General features: G+C 35.6%; 4 protein-coding genes across 4 annotated transcripts; 1 reads left to right on the forward strand and 3 right to left on the reverse strand.

Annotated features, from left to right (window-relative positions):
• Positions 1–1,284: 1,284 nt before the first annotated feature.
• On the forward strand, positions 1,285–4,727 carry LOC130950701 (E3 ubiquitin ligase BIG BROTHER-related-like). Its single transcript, XM_057879261.1, has 7 exons — positions 1,285–1,692; positions 2,367–2,730; positions 2,826–2,866; positions 3,476–3,517; positions 3,609–3,730; positions 3,813–3,921; positions 4,333–4,727. The coding sequence occupies exons 1-7, from the start codon at positions 1,372–1,374 to the stop codon at positions 4,378–4,380; spliced, it is 1,047 nt and encodes a 348-aa protein (XP_057735244.1). The 5' UTR covers positions 1,285–1,371; the 3' UTR covers positions 4,381–4,727.
• Positions 4,728–6,031: 1,304 nt separating this feature from the next.
• Positions 6,032–8,965, reverse strand: LOC130950851 (putative pentatricopeptide repeat-containing protein At5g08310, mitochondrial). Its single transcript, XM_057879450.1, has one exon. The coding sequence runs from the start codon at positions 8,768–8,770 to the stop codon at positions 6,296–6,298; it is 2,475 nt and encodes an 824-aa protein (XP_057735433.1). The 5' UTR covers positions 8,771–8,965; the 3' UTR covers positions 6,032–6,295.
• Positions 8,966–9,298: 333 nt separating this feature from the next.
• LOC130950852 (thioredoxin X, chloroplastic-like) lies at positions 9,299–10,594 on the reverse strand. Its single transcript, XM_057879451.1, has 2 exons — positions 10,181–10,594; positions 9,299–9,745 (listed from the first exon to the last, which is right to left on the reverse strand). The coding sequence occupies exons 1-2, from the start codon at positions 10,502–10,504 to the stop codon at positions 9,539–9,541; spliced, it is 531 nt and encodes a 176-aa protein (XP_057735434.1). The 5' UTR covers positions 10,505–10,594; the 3' UTR covers positions 9,299–9,538.
• A 194-nt stretch (positions 10,595–10,788) lies between these two features.
• Positions 10,789–14,104, reverse strand: LOC130948421 (pentatricopeptide repeat-containing protein At3g59040). Its single transcript, XM_057877140.1, has 7 exons — positions 13,912–14,104; positions 13,525–13,825; positions 13,109–13,399; positions 12,753–13,001; positions 12,106–12,230; positions 11,784–11,882; positions 10,789–11,531 (listed from the first exon to the last, which is right to left on the reverse strand). The coding sequence occupies exons 1-7, from the start codon at positions 13,977–13,979 to the stop codon at positions 10,976–10,978; spliced, it is 1,689 nt and encodes a 562-aa protein (XP_057733123.1). The 5' UTR covers positions 13,980–14,104; the 3' UTR covers positions 10,789–10,975.
• Between the last annotated feature and the right edge of the window lie 26 nt (positions 14,105–14,130).

Genomic DNA, 14,130 nt, shown 5'->3' on the forward strand with positions numbered 1-14,130 from the left:
ACCTTTTAATTTTATATATTTTTTGTCCCTCAACAAATTTGATTATCTAATTTATTTAATAATAATTTAAAAAAATTAACTCTATATTAAAAATTTCCAGTAATTCCAATAACAACATATAACATAATATTTCCATCCATATAAGAAAAATTAGTCCACCATGCAAAAAAAAAAAAAAAAAATACATGACAAGTGCCATTATCTAATTTTAATATTAGGCTAACAATAATATTTTTTAGTATTATTAGAACTTGATGTATTTTATTATGATGTGAAGTCATATATCAACAAATCAGTCAAATTTTGAATATTACAAATTTGACTCGTACATTTATAGTATTAGCTTTTTTATTTTTTTTTAAATATAAATTTCACTTTTAAAATTGTGTTCTATTAAATTTTAACACAAATTTGACTCTTATATTTTACTAAATTTTAAGATTTCTATCTCCATAAAATTTGAGAGTTAAATTTTTTCAATAATTTTGCTATCCCTCAAATCTGATTATCAGATTTGTTAATTAAAATTTAAAAATTGTGAAGTATATCCCTTTTTTCTGAAACTTGACAAAAATTTATAAATTTTATTTTGTTTTAATTTTATTTAAAAATTTTTCGATTTATATCAAATATATCATTGATAGCTAAATTTTAAAAAAATATTAAGACCAATCCAACAATAATACATGACAATTATGTTTAATTTACTTGTGTTAAAGATTATTTTTTGTGAAATTATTATTGAATTTATCATAAATATTTAAAAAAATTAATCGTTAGAGATATATTTAATACAAATCAAAAATGTTAGAGAAATAAAAATAAAATAAAATAAAATAAAATTTAGAGATATTTTTAAAATTTATAATAAACTTTAAAAATAAAAAGTATATTTGATCTAATTTTTAAAAAATTAACATCTACAATTATTTTCAAATTTTAGGTTCAGCATCTAAATAAAGAATTAAATGTTTTTAGAATATTTGTTTTTATAGTTGATATAAGATAAATTAAAGAATATTTTAAAAATAAATTATTGTATCTTATCTTTCTAAAAAAAATATTAATTATTACGAACCTGACAACAATTTTTTTTATCTTATATATTGTATCCTATCTTATCTTTTTTAATAATTAGTGCAGACCGTTAATGACAATTATGAAGATGGACTAATTTCAAATTTGATTGAAGGAAAATTAGAAATATTTTTTTAGGGAGAAAAAAAAAAGATATTTAAACCTTAAATAATAACTAAGAAAGAGAGTATATATTCTGTGTGATACTTGGATTCGTTCATCTTTTCTTCTCCGTATTCACCTTTTCGTGTTTGTGTTGAGTCTGCGACTCTCTCTTCTTTGTTTCTGGCTCCGATGGAGAACGACACCGCCGCCACCAACACCAACGGCAGCGCCACCGCCACCGCCAAACTCGCAATTGCCGGTGGGAAATCAAACAGCCACAGCGAGGAAGAGGATCGCTCCAATTTCAACAACGGCGTGGAGGAGCACATGGCGGAGCAAGTGGATGAAGAAGAAGAGGAAGAAGCAGAAGCAGAAGAAGACGGTGACGGTGGCGAAGGCGGTGAAGGGGAACAAACTGGATCTGCTTCTCGGCAACCTTCGAGAACCCCTTTCACCAATCTCAGCCAGGTCGATGCTGACCTTGCCCTTGCACGAACCCTTCAGGAACAGGTTCTCCTCCTTCTCTTATCTTTGATTCGTTTTCTCGTTTTTGATCCTTCATCTTTGGTGGTGCCATTTGGTTGTGGTTGGGTGGGGAGAAATCTGGGTATGGAAAACGCAATGAAGTGAGTTTGTAAGGTTTTTACACTAATTTTTGTTGTTTTGACTCGATTCATATTAAAGTAACTAAGATGAATTTCAGATAATTGAAGTTGTTTTCTGAATTAGAATGCCTTAAACAGTTTAAACCCCAATATCCCTGAACTAGAACTAGTATTGCTTTCCACAACTGTATGTGTATTAACAGGTAGTAGATCATGAACATGCAGAACACTAAGCCTCTATATCTTTGATAAGGATTTTTTTATTTATTCTCAATTGAAATTATAGGCTTCATAGTTCATACTGTGTCATGAATATCCTTGATTCAAGTCCCACATTGATAACATGTTGGAATGTTATAGGAAGATAGTCGGAGAAAAAGATATTACATGTTTATATTGAGATGCACTAGTTTGTTTTAGAAACCTCGCGAGGGTTCAACTGAACTATAAAGTGTAGTGTATATATGCAAAGTATTAACACAATATTATCAGCATTATCCTGTGGCTGTCATGGTTCACAAATGCTCTTGATTTTATTTTCCTCTGGTTAATATGTTGTTGGATTTAATTATTTAACAGGAAAGGGCATACATGATGCTTAGAATGAATAATGAAGGAAGTGACTATGGAAGTTGGGAAGCTGGGAGTTATTTGCATGATGATGGAGATGATTTTGATGATCTGCATGATGGAACTGATCTGGATGAAGACGATGAGGACGACGACGATGATGATGATGATGATGACGAGGAGGATTATGAGAATGAAGATGAAGATGCATTTGATGTCCATGCTCATGATGATGCTGGAGAACATGATAATCCTAGCATTGAATTTGATCCAGATGTATTTTCAAGTGATGAAGCCTATGCAAGGGCATTACAAGAGGCTGAAGAGAGGGAAATGGCAGCTAGACTCCTGGCACTTGCTGGGATAAATGACCGTAAGTTTCTAGGCTTCAAATGGAAAATCTGTTGAGATTACATTATTTTTAAATCATTCAGTTGTTAAAACTGCTAATTTCAATTTCAATTACAGGCGAGGCTGGGGAAGCAGAGGATCATGGTGCTAATTCTCAGGTAAACGCCTTTGCTTTGTTTATGTGCCTTTTAGCATACTCATGATTTAATCTTTGTGTGCGGGAACTTGGACATACTCAGGACAACGTACAAAACATTTAAAAGTTGCGAAACCTCAGTACCACATAATCAAGGGAATGTCTTCCATTAAAAATGGGGTACCCCACTTGGTGGGCTTAGCCTTATATGGAATATATTAATCCAGTAGGCTCATTCCGAATGCATGTTTTCAAGTACAGATTTTAACTTTTTAGTCCAAATTCTTTCCACATTTAGATAGATTAACTTGACTTGTACTTTCTCTTACAAACACATTAGCTGTTAATCTTCCCATATATAACTTAATATTAAAACCTTGGAGATAGAAATTGACTGTCGTTTCCTTCGTTTTGGATATTTGAGAATGAAGTGATGTTATAAAATAATTGAAAATGGAAGTTTGATGACAAACTAATATCTTTGTATCAACAATATAACTAATTCCTTCCATTTCAAGTCAAAATTGCTATTCTTGAATGTTGATTGATCAAACTGGATTTATTTTCTCACCTCTTATATAGTAACATATAATCATGCAACTTATGTACGATTGAATATATGGACCTGCAGGATGCATGGGAAGATGTTGATCCAGATGAACTTTCATATGAGGTGGCTTTCTATATACCGAAATTGTGTAATGCCTACTATCCTCTGTATCCCCTTTGATTCCATTTTCTAAGACTAGCTTCAATTATTTTAGGAATTACTGGCATTGGGTGAAGTAGTTGGAACTGAGAGCAGAGGTCTTTCAACTGATACTCTTGCCGGTCTGCCATCAATCAAGTACAAGACTGGGAGCGATCAACATGGAAGCAATGATTCGTATGTGCAAATTCTGTTGTTTTTTTAACATGAGCTGTAATCAAGATATGCTGAGGCACCTGATTCTGTTGCCCTGTTTCAGGTGTGTCATCTGTCGGATGGACTATGAGGACGACGAGTCCTTGACAGTTCTTTCCTGCAAACATCTATACCATCCTGAGTGCATCAATAATTGGTTGAAAATAAACAAGGTATTGTTATTCTTCTCTCCTCATGATGTATATTCTTCTTTATATCTAGTCTGAAAGCATGCATTTAGGGTAACATGACGGAATCAAATTTAAATATGGGCTTTATGTAAATAAAACAAAGAAAAAAGATGGATTTCTTTCAGGTACAAGACCACTTCTATTTTAGTCGAGTTGAAGCATGGAAGGTATTATGAGTCAAAAATAGAGCAAATAAGTAAATTCAATGTAGTCCTTTAGCCATGTAGTTCTTCAACCCAATAGGCTAGTCTTTTGATGGAATCCTCTTTGCTGAAGTTTCATTATAAATCTAACAGCACCATATATAAACATTAATTTTCATTGCCCTGTCCTTTTCATGATAGTGTTTGTAAATTGTAATGAAGCTTTTGTTTAACGTGTCTTTGTCCGCAGGTTTGCCCTGTTTGCAGTACTGAGGTATCTGCTTCCGGGAGCAGCTAGTAGGGGATTTAATAGCTGTCCTTCAAAATGAAGAAAAACTGTGCAAGTTGAGGGCTATTATCCTTTATATTAGTACATGCCATATTGGGGAGAATAGTTTGTGGTTATCCCTCTTCTCTGCTCTGGGTTTTAATTGTAACTTTTGGAATCAGCTCTCAGATTGTCTTTAAATGGAATGACTGGCGTTTTAGCAGAGCCCATTTTAATTTTCCCTTTTTGTTTTCCACTCTACAGGATAAAGTGGCTAGTTACCGATTCTCTCTCTCTCTCTCTCTCTCTGTATTTAACTATTGTTTTAGTGCTCCCTACCAAGAATTCAATATGTCGCAGTCTTTACGTTGTTGTTTACTTTGGAGTTTGGACCAAGGGATACGTCATCTTCTTCTGAGAAGCTACGTGCAGCCGGTTGGTTACGTAGCATTGTCGGGAGATAAATGTGGTACGGTTTTATTTGAGGAAGCTATGAATTAAGGTGGTACATCATGAAGACTGAAAATCCCTAATGAAACGACTCTAAGTATTGGGAATAAAAAAAGAATCCAACTACAAACTAGAAGTAAATTTCATAATTCCACATTTTAATCTATCACATTTAAAAATTGGAAAAAAAAACTTGAGAGAAAAGAGTAATATTTTAAATAAATTTCTAAAAAAGCTAATTAAATATTCGTGTTTGATAAATTTTTAATGACTAAGTTTCTAAATTTTTATTTTGGTAGACAAATTAATTTCTATATCATTGTTTTATAAAAGAGTATTTTTTTTTTAAATTCTTAGAATCTCTTATATATTTAATAAATAATGATAAAAGTTGATTTATCTAACAAAAAAAAATTAAAATCTAATTTAGCTATTAAAATTTACGAGGATTAAAGTGCGATTAAAACTTTATTACAGGTAAAGTATTACTCAAAATTCAAAAAGTATTGCTATGTTTCGAACTTTTTATTTTTAATATGATGAAAGGAATGGTGTATACCTGAGTTATGGGGGTGTATGGTGATTTACTGGCGTATGATGGCTGTCCAAGAGAAATCGGACCGTCCGATTTGAGGTACTGAAAATCCTGGATCCGATTTGTGTACTGGCAGAAAATCCTGGGTCCGATTTGTGCCCCCTCTCTCTTTGCAATCAGATCGGACTCTCCAATTTGTGTACTTTTCACAATTTTAAAAAACACCAAAAGTTACAATATTAAGGTATATCACCACTCCTACTTCCATAACAAAAAAAATTAGCCCTATGTTTCTATACAATAAATAATTTCTCCCAGCAGAGAGACAGCTGCTTCAGTGTGACTGCCAAGAACCCCTTCCAAAGTTACCCCATTCTGTTTAGTTTCTATTTTCTCTTCATTGGAAATATCATTCATTATTTCATTCCTTCCATGCGGCTATACAACCATCCTCTTAGTTGCGTTTGTTTTTTAGAATTGGACAAAATAAGACACCGAAAACAAAACATGAAGAATAAAGACACAATTTTATATTCTTGTATTCTGTTTGGTGATAAAATAGAACAAATTATGAAAATTCAATTTATTCTCATTTTTTTATTCAAAAATTTGAGACAAAAAATATAATAATAAACAATATAATTATGAAAAATTAACAAGAATAATTAAAAAAATGAAAAATAAGTTGTATCTCTTGTTAGTGTTTCCGTGTCTTTCTTGTCAGGATGGACACAAAATATACTAATTCAATCTCTCTAGACACATTATTTCTGTCCATATCTTTTCTATCAAACATGATTTTGTATCTCTGTCCCAATATGTAAATAAACTAGCCCTAGTGCCCTCCTCCTTCTCTTTCATTCTTTTGTTCCTCTTCCAATTTGATATGTAACTTTGACTTCCTTTAGATATAGCTAAAAGTGGTTGACTAGAAAAGATCAACATTTTCATTCCAAACAGTCAAAAACCGTGTGTTGGGATCTTTCCCTCTTCCCTTAGAACCTGGATACCAGAGGATGTTTGATGATCATTAGAAAATCTGTTTATCGCATCTACGGCAATACTGTAATTTTTATCATGGGGTTCAGGAAAAGATTCTGAATCAACCATCTCTTTGAAAATCTCAAATGCTGAGATCAAATTTAGATCAGACAAGAAAGCACTCATCAATGCAATATAGATGAATGAGTCGGCTTTCATTCCTCTCTGTTCCATTTCGCGCAAACGCCGGAGGGCTGTAATTGGCCTACCGCATTTGCAAAGACCATGAATGAGTGCCATGAAAGCAATTCGATTCGGCGTACAACCCTTTTTTTCCATCTCTTTCCAAACCAATAGAGCATCATCAGGCCTGTCTTCTCTGCATAATCCATCTACCAAAGTTGTGTATGTAATGATATTTGGTTCCCTACCTTCTCCAGACATTTTGGAAAGAATCGCCATAGCCTTATCAATAGAACCATTCTTGCAACAAAAATCAATTAGCAAATTGTATGTAACAACTGAGGGAGAGAGACCCTTCAAAACAATGTCATCCAACAAATTTTCAGCCTCTGCGAATCTGTTGGCTTTGCAAAGCCCACTTATCATTATGTTGTAAGCAACCACATCAGGGCAGCGGCCACGAGAACACAAATTCCTGAATAAATTCAGAGCTTGATCCAATTCCTGCATCTTGATCAAGCCACCAATTGCTGGAGAATAGGAGACTATATCAGGAAGGAAACCTTCTTGAATCATGCTGTTAAGGAAGTTACATGCTTCTATTGCCCTCCCATGATCACATAGCTCTTTCACAATACAGGTTGAATGTTTTATCCACGGTTCATGCCCACAAGCACGCATCTCCTTCAGCATATTGATGGCTCCTGAAACATCCTTCCTTTTACACAGGCACCCATATATTGAGTTGTGAGTGAAATGAGTTGGTTCAATTCCTGATTCTTTCATCGCTGACAAAAGCTCAAAGCTTTCCTCCAATCTATTGGAATTGCATAGATCATTGATCAGATTGTTATAGATTGAAATATTTGGTCTGCCAGCTAATTGTTGCATATCATGGACGAGGCTCAGCGCAAGGTCCAGCTGACCATTTTTGAGCAGGCCATCAATAACAATGCTGAAGGATGTGATATTAGGTAAAACCAATCTCTTGACCCTGATGAAATTATTTGTATCAGCATCAGTACCAGATTTGCTTCGAATCATCGTCTGAAGAAGGTGATAAGCTTCATCCATCAACCCATCACCAACATAACTATTCAAAACAGCATTATAAATCAAAACAACAGTTTTATCATCTTCCTCTTCCGGGATTTCTTCTAGTATTCTCACAACCATAGTCTTGTCTGAAAAAGATGACAGCAAGTTCGTGAGGATTCGAACATCAGGTAGGATGCCAAGTTCCTTCATGTCCGAAATCAAGCTCAAAGCTTTGTTAGTCTCTTTATTCCTGCACAGTCCTCTAATCAGAACATCATACAAGGAAACATCAGGAGTGAAACCAGCCTTCCTCATTTTATCAAACAACTGGAGGGCCTTATCAATCCGAGACTCTTTCACAAACCCGTGAATCAGAACACAGAAAGTCTTCTCATTCATTCTCATTCTCTGCTCCTCCATTCTCTCCACCAACTCAAACGCCTTATCCACCTCACCCCACTTGCTGAAAGACAAAGCCAGCATGGTCCAAACACGTTCATCAACCCAACCCTTCTCCTGCATTGTGTTATAAACACTCAACGCCTCTTCAAACCTGCGAGAATTGCAATAGGCCTGCATGACCGGGGTCAAAGTGAACTTATCAAATTCCCAACCAAATCTGTGCATTTCGTTGAACCTCTTCTCCATCAAATCAACGGAACCAGACTTAGACAAAGCCTCCAACAAGCAATTGTAACAGTAATCATTTGGAATGCAGAGACCCTTCAGGCGCATTTCATCAAACACCTCGTTTGCTTCATCAACCAACCCAGCACTGCCCAGGCACCGAACCAAGAAACCGAGTGCCCCAGGGGGGAAAGAGCAACGAGATTGGACGATGTCTTTGAGAAGAGACTTCAAAGGAGGAATTTGGCGGGAACGGGACAAAATTGAAGCCATGGCATTGTAGGTGTAGCAAGTGTGGCGGTAGCCATGTTGGGTTGAAGCCCAATTGAAGAATGTGTGAGCGAGCTTCCAGCTGTGGAAGCGGTTGAGGACGGATTCGACGAGGTGAGAGGTGAGGAAGGGTGCGATTTGGGTGAGTTCAGGGGTGTCTGGAGTGAAGGGTCGTTTGGTGAAGATGGAGATCAGGGTATCGACGTGCGTAGAAGAAAAAGAAGAAGTGGGTGCTTGAGAAACCGAACGAGTGGTGGAATTTGAAAGTCGTAATCTTTTGGAGAATAAGATATGACAAAGAGCACAGGGATTCGGTTTGAGGATTCGCACTGCCATGAGAGAGAGAGAGAGAGAGAGTGTGTGTTACACCCTGTAAGAAAATGTTCTTAATATTAGTCCAATAGTTTCACTTAGGTTGGCTACTGTAGGATCTCTTGGTGAATCACACAGCACATGACCCGTTTAGAGGTTCCTTTTCCCTGTGAATTTGTCTATTTTTATGCTTCCTTGAGATTAAGATACTATAGCATGCCCTTTGTTCATGTCCTATAAGATCTTTATTTTAAATATTTGGGTTTTGCTCTTTTGGAACAATGATCATTGTAATGCTTCAATTACCTTTATGCCATACCATTTTTGCTTTTCAATATATTACACTGCTCTATTCAACATTGAAGTCAGTTATATATAGTTGCATTTCTAATATATTGAATTCTTTGCTACTTCCACAATTGTCTATAACTTTGTATAAACATCATTGTCATTCATGCAGAGAAGAAGCAGTGCCGGTGCTGCAGATAGAGCTCTGAATCACTAATTTACGGCTTCCAATTTTGTGGAATAAAATTTTGTAATAACATCAAATTTCACAACCCTAATTACATTAAGCCTCTTGATTCTTTAACAATGTTACCAATTACACTTCTGTCAAAGGAGAAGAAATTTATACACCTGAATCAAACAACAAAGGGAAACCCAAAAAGGGATAGAAAGTCACAAATTTACTTAAACAAAACATCCTGTATTTGCAGCTTATGTTATACAGTTGACTCAAGAATGTAGAAATCCGGCAAACCGAGACGGAAACGGAATTTCGACTCGTATCTACGAAACTGAGATTGATTCCAATAAAGCATCCACATACTCTTTGAGTTTAACTTTGGTGATTGCACCTTCTCTTCTACTTTCTGGAACTTCCTGCCCATTCTTGAAGAGGATCAATGTTGGTAGCCCATAAACTTTGTACTCTTCGATTAGCCTAGGGTTCGCGTCATGATCAATCTTCACCACTGTTAATCTGTCTTCATATTCCTGCAATTTATGATACAAAACATTTCAGTTTGAGAGAATATCCTTAAGAACATTCAGCAAAAAGTTCTGTTCATTGAACCAAAATCACCACCTCATATGTAAGATATCACCATGACCTCATATGTGTTGCATTTCTTAAAATCCTGTCCTTATTTTCATGGTTCATCAAGGTTATAAATCATCCCAAGCTTAAGTATGTGTTGCAAGCATGGCAAATATCTCTCTATTAAAAAACTCGCACAGTGGTTTTTTTACTTTCGTTTCATTCAATGAAGACATATGAAATAAGACAACACTCTAATCAACACTAAATTTTGTTATCAAAAGAAGAATTATTTATTGTTAATTAATAATAAATAAATTAACATAATCAGATAGTAAAAAAACGACACGATAAATTCTTCAGGAAAAAGGAATTTGGAGGGCGAGAGAGACCTGAGCTAGGGATTCCATAGCGGGAGAGATCAAACGGCAAGGGCCGCACCAGTTAGCGACGAACTCAACGAGAACGGGACGGTTAGCCTTCAAAACAGTGTCGTTAAACTGTGTCTCGTTGATCTCTGTGATGGCGGTGCCGCATGTAACGGTGAATTGACGGGAACAGCGGAGCTTGGGGCATGTAGTTCTTCTTTGGGAGGAATAAAAGGAAAGCCTCGCCGGAACGGAGCAGTGAAGCAAAGGAGCAGCAGAGTAGGAGGAGGCGGAGGAGGTAGATGCAAGTGTACGGAGTGGAAGCGCCGGAAATGACAGCGATGCCATTTGTGAATCGCCAATCGGAGAGGAAAGGCTCAAAGTGAAGTTCAACGATAAAATATGATATGCCAGGAACCAATGCTGTCACTCTCCCCCATTTTTCATTCTTGACCACACGTACATTATATGCCAAATATTTATATATAAATATATTTTTTTAATAAAATAATTAAATTTACCGTTACAGACTTACAGACTAATCAAATTTTTTGTTGCATGGTTTTGAATTTTTTATCATTTTTCTTTTGCTTCCTAATTTATCTCAAAAGAAAAATAAATCCTTGACAAAAGAGCTTGTTGGTATAAATGCATCAACAGTTTTTACGTATTGAAATGAACACTTTCGAAAATAATTGAAGAAAAAGAAAAGAATTGTTTGTCTATAATATAATTGCACCACAGAAGAATAAAAACATAAAGATCCTAAATTTGACAATATACAAAATTTGTCATGAGACTTCCAGAACTTCTCGGTCATCAGCTGGGAACTCTGGATTGTTCATCATAGGCCATGCTCAACTGTGCATCAAAATATTCATAATTATGTTCTTGATCGTTATCGTTATCATTATCATTCTCATTCTCATCATCATCTTCATCACCTAATTTGCTAACACCATTAACTTTAGGTAAATTGGAATGCAAGACAAGGTCATTAGCCTCTTTTCTCTCCTCCTCTGTATTTGCTAAAGATAGAAGGACGTTTTTGGCTTTCTGATCAGGAGACTTCATTTCCTTGAACCAAAGGACGGCGCTGTCAAAGTCACCGGATTTTCCATATGCATCCATGATGTTGGTCAGAATAGTCTGATTCGCCTTGATGCCGTGCTTAAGCATTTCCTCGTACTTCTGTGTTACCTTCCCAAGATCATTTATCTTAGCATAACCTTTGATTAAGGTTCCATAGGTTACAACATTGGGCTCAAAACCATCTTGTATCAATCTCTTGAAAAACTTCTCAGCACCCTCCATGTCAGATGCATTCACATAAGCTGATAACATGGTAGTGTATGAGCAAATATCCGGTGAGCATCTGCATGGAGCAAGTACAATGATATGAGCAAAATGCTTCCTCAATGCTTGACAGAAAGAGATTAAATTTTAAAGGGTCATCATAATGTAAGATGCTCATTGTTTCCTTCATTTAATTAAAACATAAACCACTGTAAAAAGCGGAACCAACATTGGCGAGCACCGAGCCTTTCATTTGGCCAGTGATTTCTTGCAGAAATGGAATCCTACTCATTAATGAATCACAGTATAAGGATTAAGAAGTACAATTTACCTATCTCTTCTCATGCTCTTAAACACTGTCCGAGCTTGTTCTACCATTCCAGATATTGAAAATGCATCTAGTAAAATATTGTAAGCCTTCTTGGTTGGTCTGTGAAACAGAAGAAAAATAATTAAAAACCTTTACTAGATAAACTATAACTAAGTTGGCAAAAAAAATAGACACCAATCAACAGCAGTAAAATATTGAGATGTTAAATTTCATCCATGAAAAAAATAGTGTTCAGTCCAGTTGATATGCCCCAGTTGACAGGTTACAGCGTTCTTTCAAGTCATGATGTAATAATAATCATATTCTTTATTCTTTAACATACCTGACACCGGCATCAAGCATTTCCTCAAATACAGCTAGTGCTTCTTCCTCCCTCCTGGCCTTCCCGTAAGCATTGATGAGTAAGGCATAGCTCACAACATCAGGTCTGAGACCAGCTCTTTGCATCTAAAATAAGGCATTGACTTCAAAATCTGATGAATTAATTATAAACAATATATTAAAGGGGGAATAAAGTAGATGAAAACTAATGGACAGTCTTGAAAATGACTCAGATCAAATAAATTTTGTATAAAATTACTAATGGTTTGGTATTTTATCAAAAATCTGACTGAAACAAACTGGTGCTCAACTGCTCATCATTCTGATACGAAGAACTAGGGATGAAAATTGAGTCTTAACCGAAAATTTACAGCCTATCTATCTCATTTGAAGAAGCATTTCTAAATAAGCAATTTTTTTCTTTATACAAGCAAGCTCAAAACTAGTTCCTTTTCCTTTGGAAATAACGAAGTAATTCAATGTTCAATGTACATGTATTAAGTTTTCAATTATAAAAAGAGAAAAGAGTAATATCGAAGATGACGCTGCCTGTAATAAGAATTCATAGAATACAAGAGCTGGAATTAGACTATCCCAAATTTACCAGAGATTTTATGAAAGATAAGTTTGACAGACAATTAATATTACCTGATCATATATGTTTGAAACTTCCTTGTAATTTGTTTCGAATGACATCAAGCTGTTATATGTAACTGTAGATTGTTCAATTCCCCGTTCAGCCATCACTGCAAATGCCTTGCGAGCCTTCTCATAACTTCCTGCCTTCTTATACATATAAATCATCATATGAAACATCTTCTGATCTGGTTTCAAAGGCGATTTTTCATCATTCAGTAGATTTTCAAATACTTCTTCAGCTTCTTTAAACTTGTTCCCCTACAAGCATATCAGTAATAAAAATGCAAAAGCCAAAGTCAATGACATTAACTCAGCAATATTTCATAAGGCAAAATTAAAGTGCATAGAACAAGATTTATGTTTACCTCAACAAACGCTTTGAGTATTATCTGATATGTTACTGCAGAAGGTTCAGGGCCTGATCTCTGCATCCTACGAAATATTGTTTCGGCGCTACTGCATCGACCTCCTTTCGCATATGCCTCCATGAGTGCAGTCTGAGCTACTACATTTGGTGGATAGCCATTCTTATTCATCAAGCTCAAGACCTTCTCAGCATTATTGAAGTCTCCCAGCTTTCCATAAGCCGTTATAAGCATAACAAAATCCATCTTACCAAAATCCCACCAACTTTGAGTCCGAAGCCATTCAAGAATCTAGAAAATTAAAAACAATCAAACATGTAGCAATTAATTAGAATCATAAACAAAGTACCAAGCAAGAATTTCATAGGGCCACAAAAAGTGTTATCTATATATATGTATAATTTTTCATTGTATACCTCAACAACAAAGTTCCACCTTTTGAGTTGTTTATACCTAACCAAGGTACCAAGGATAAGGTCTCTAGGAAGAGTGTGGTTTGCTTTCTTCTCAGAAATGAGCACGGAAACAGCAGAACCGGTCTCGTCAATTTGGTTCATGAGCCTCCTCCAATTCTTCTGATCAGCTTCATCAGCAGCATCCTTGAACACTTCCAATTTTTTCCTTCTCTGCATGAACTTTCTGGGTGCAAGCATCCCCATACACACCACCCCCATTCTCCCACTCATCTTCACCCTCCCAATTCCATACTCTCTCTTACTGCAGCAAACACTACACACTATTACACAACAAGAACAGGAAGAAAAAAAGAAAAAGAAAAAGAAACAAGCTTCAAGATTGAGTACCTAGAATGAAGTGGCTTCAATGGAAGTTGTCCTAAATGGTAGTGCGTCTTCGAAATGATGCTACACATAGCACAAAACCACCACAACGATGAAGAAAAAATGCGTTTTTCTCTGCAATAACACTTCCCAATCCTAAATCCCCTTTGTTGCAAACCCGGAGACGAAGCTGTAAATATCTATTCATCATTATCACTATCAACCGTTGCAGATTATTTGTCG

The sequence above is a fragment of the Arachis stenosperma genome, chromosome 9 (genome assembly GCF_014773155.1).
Source record: "Arachis stenosperma cultivar V10309 chromosome 9, arast.V10309.gnm1.PFL2, whole genome shotgun sequence".
NCBI lineage: Eukaryota > Viridiplantae > Streptophyta > Magnoliopsida > Fabales > Fabaceae > Arachis > Arachis stenosperma.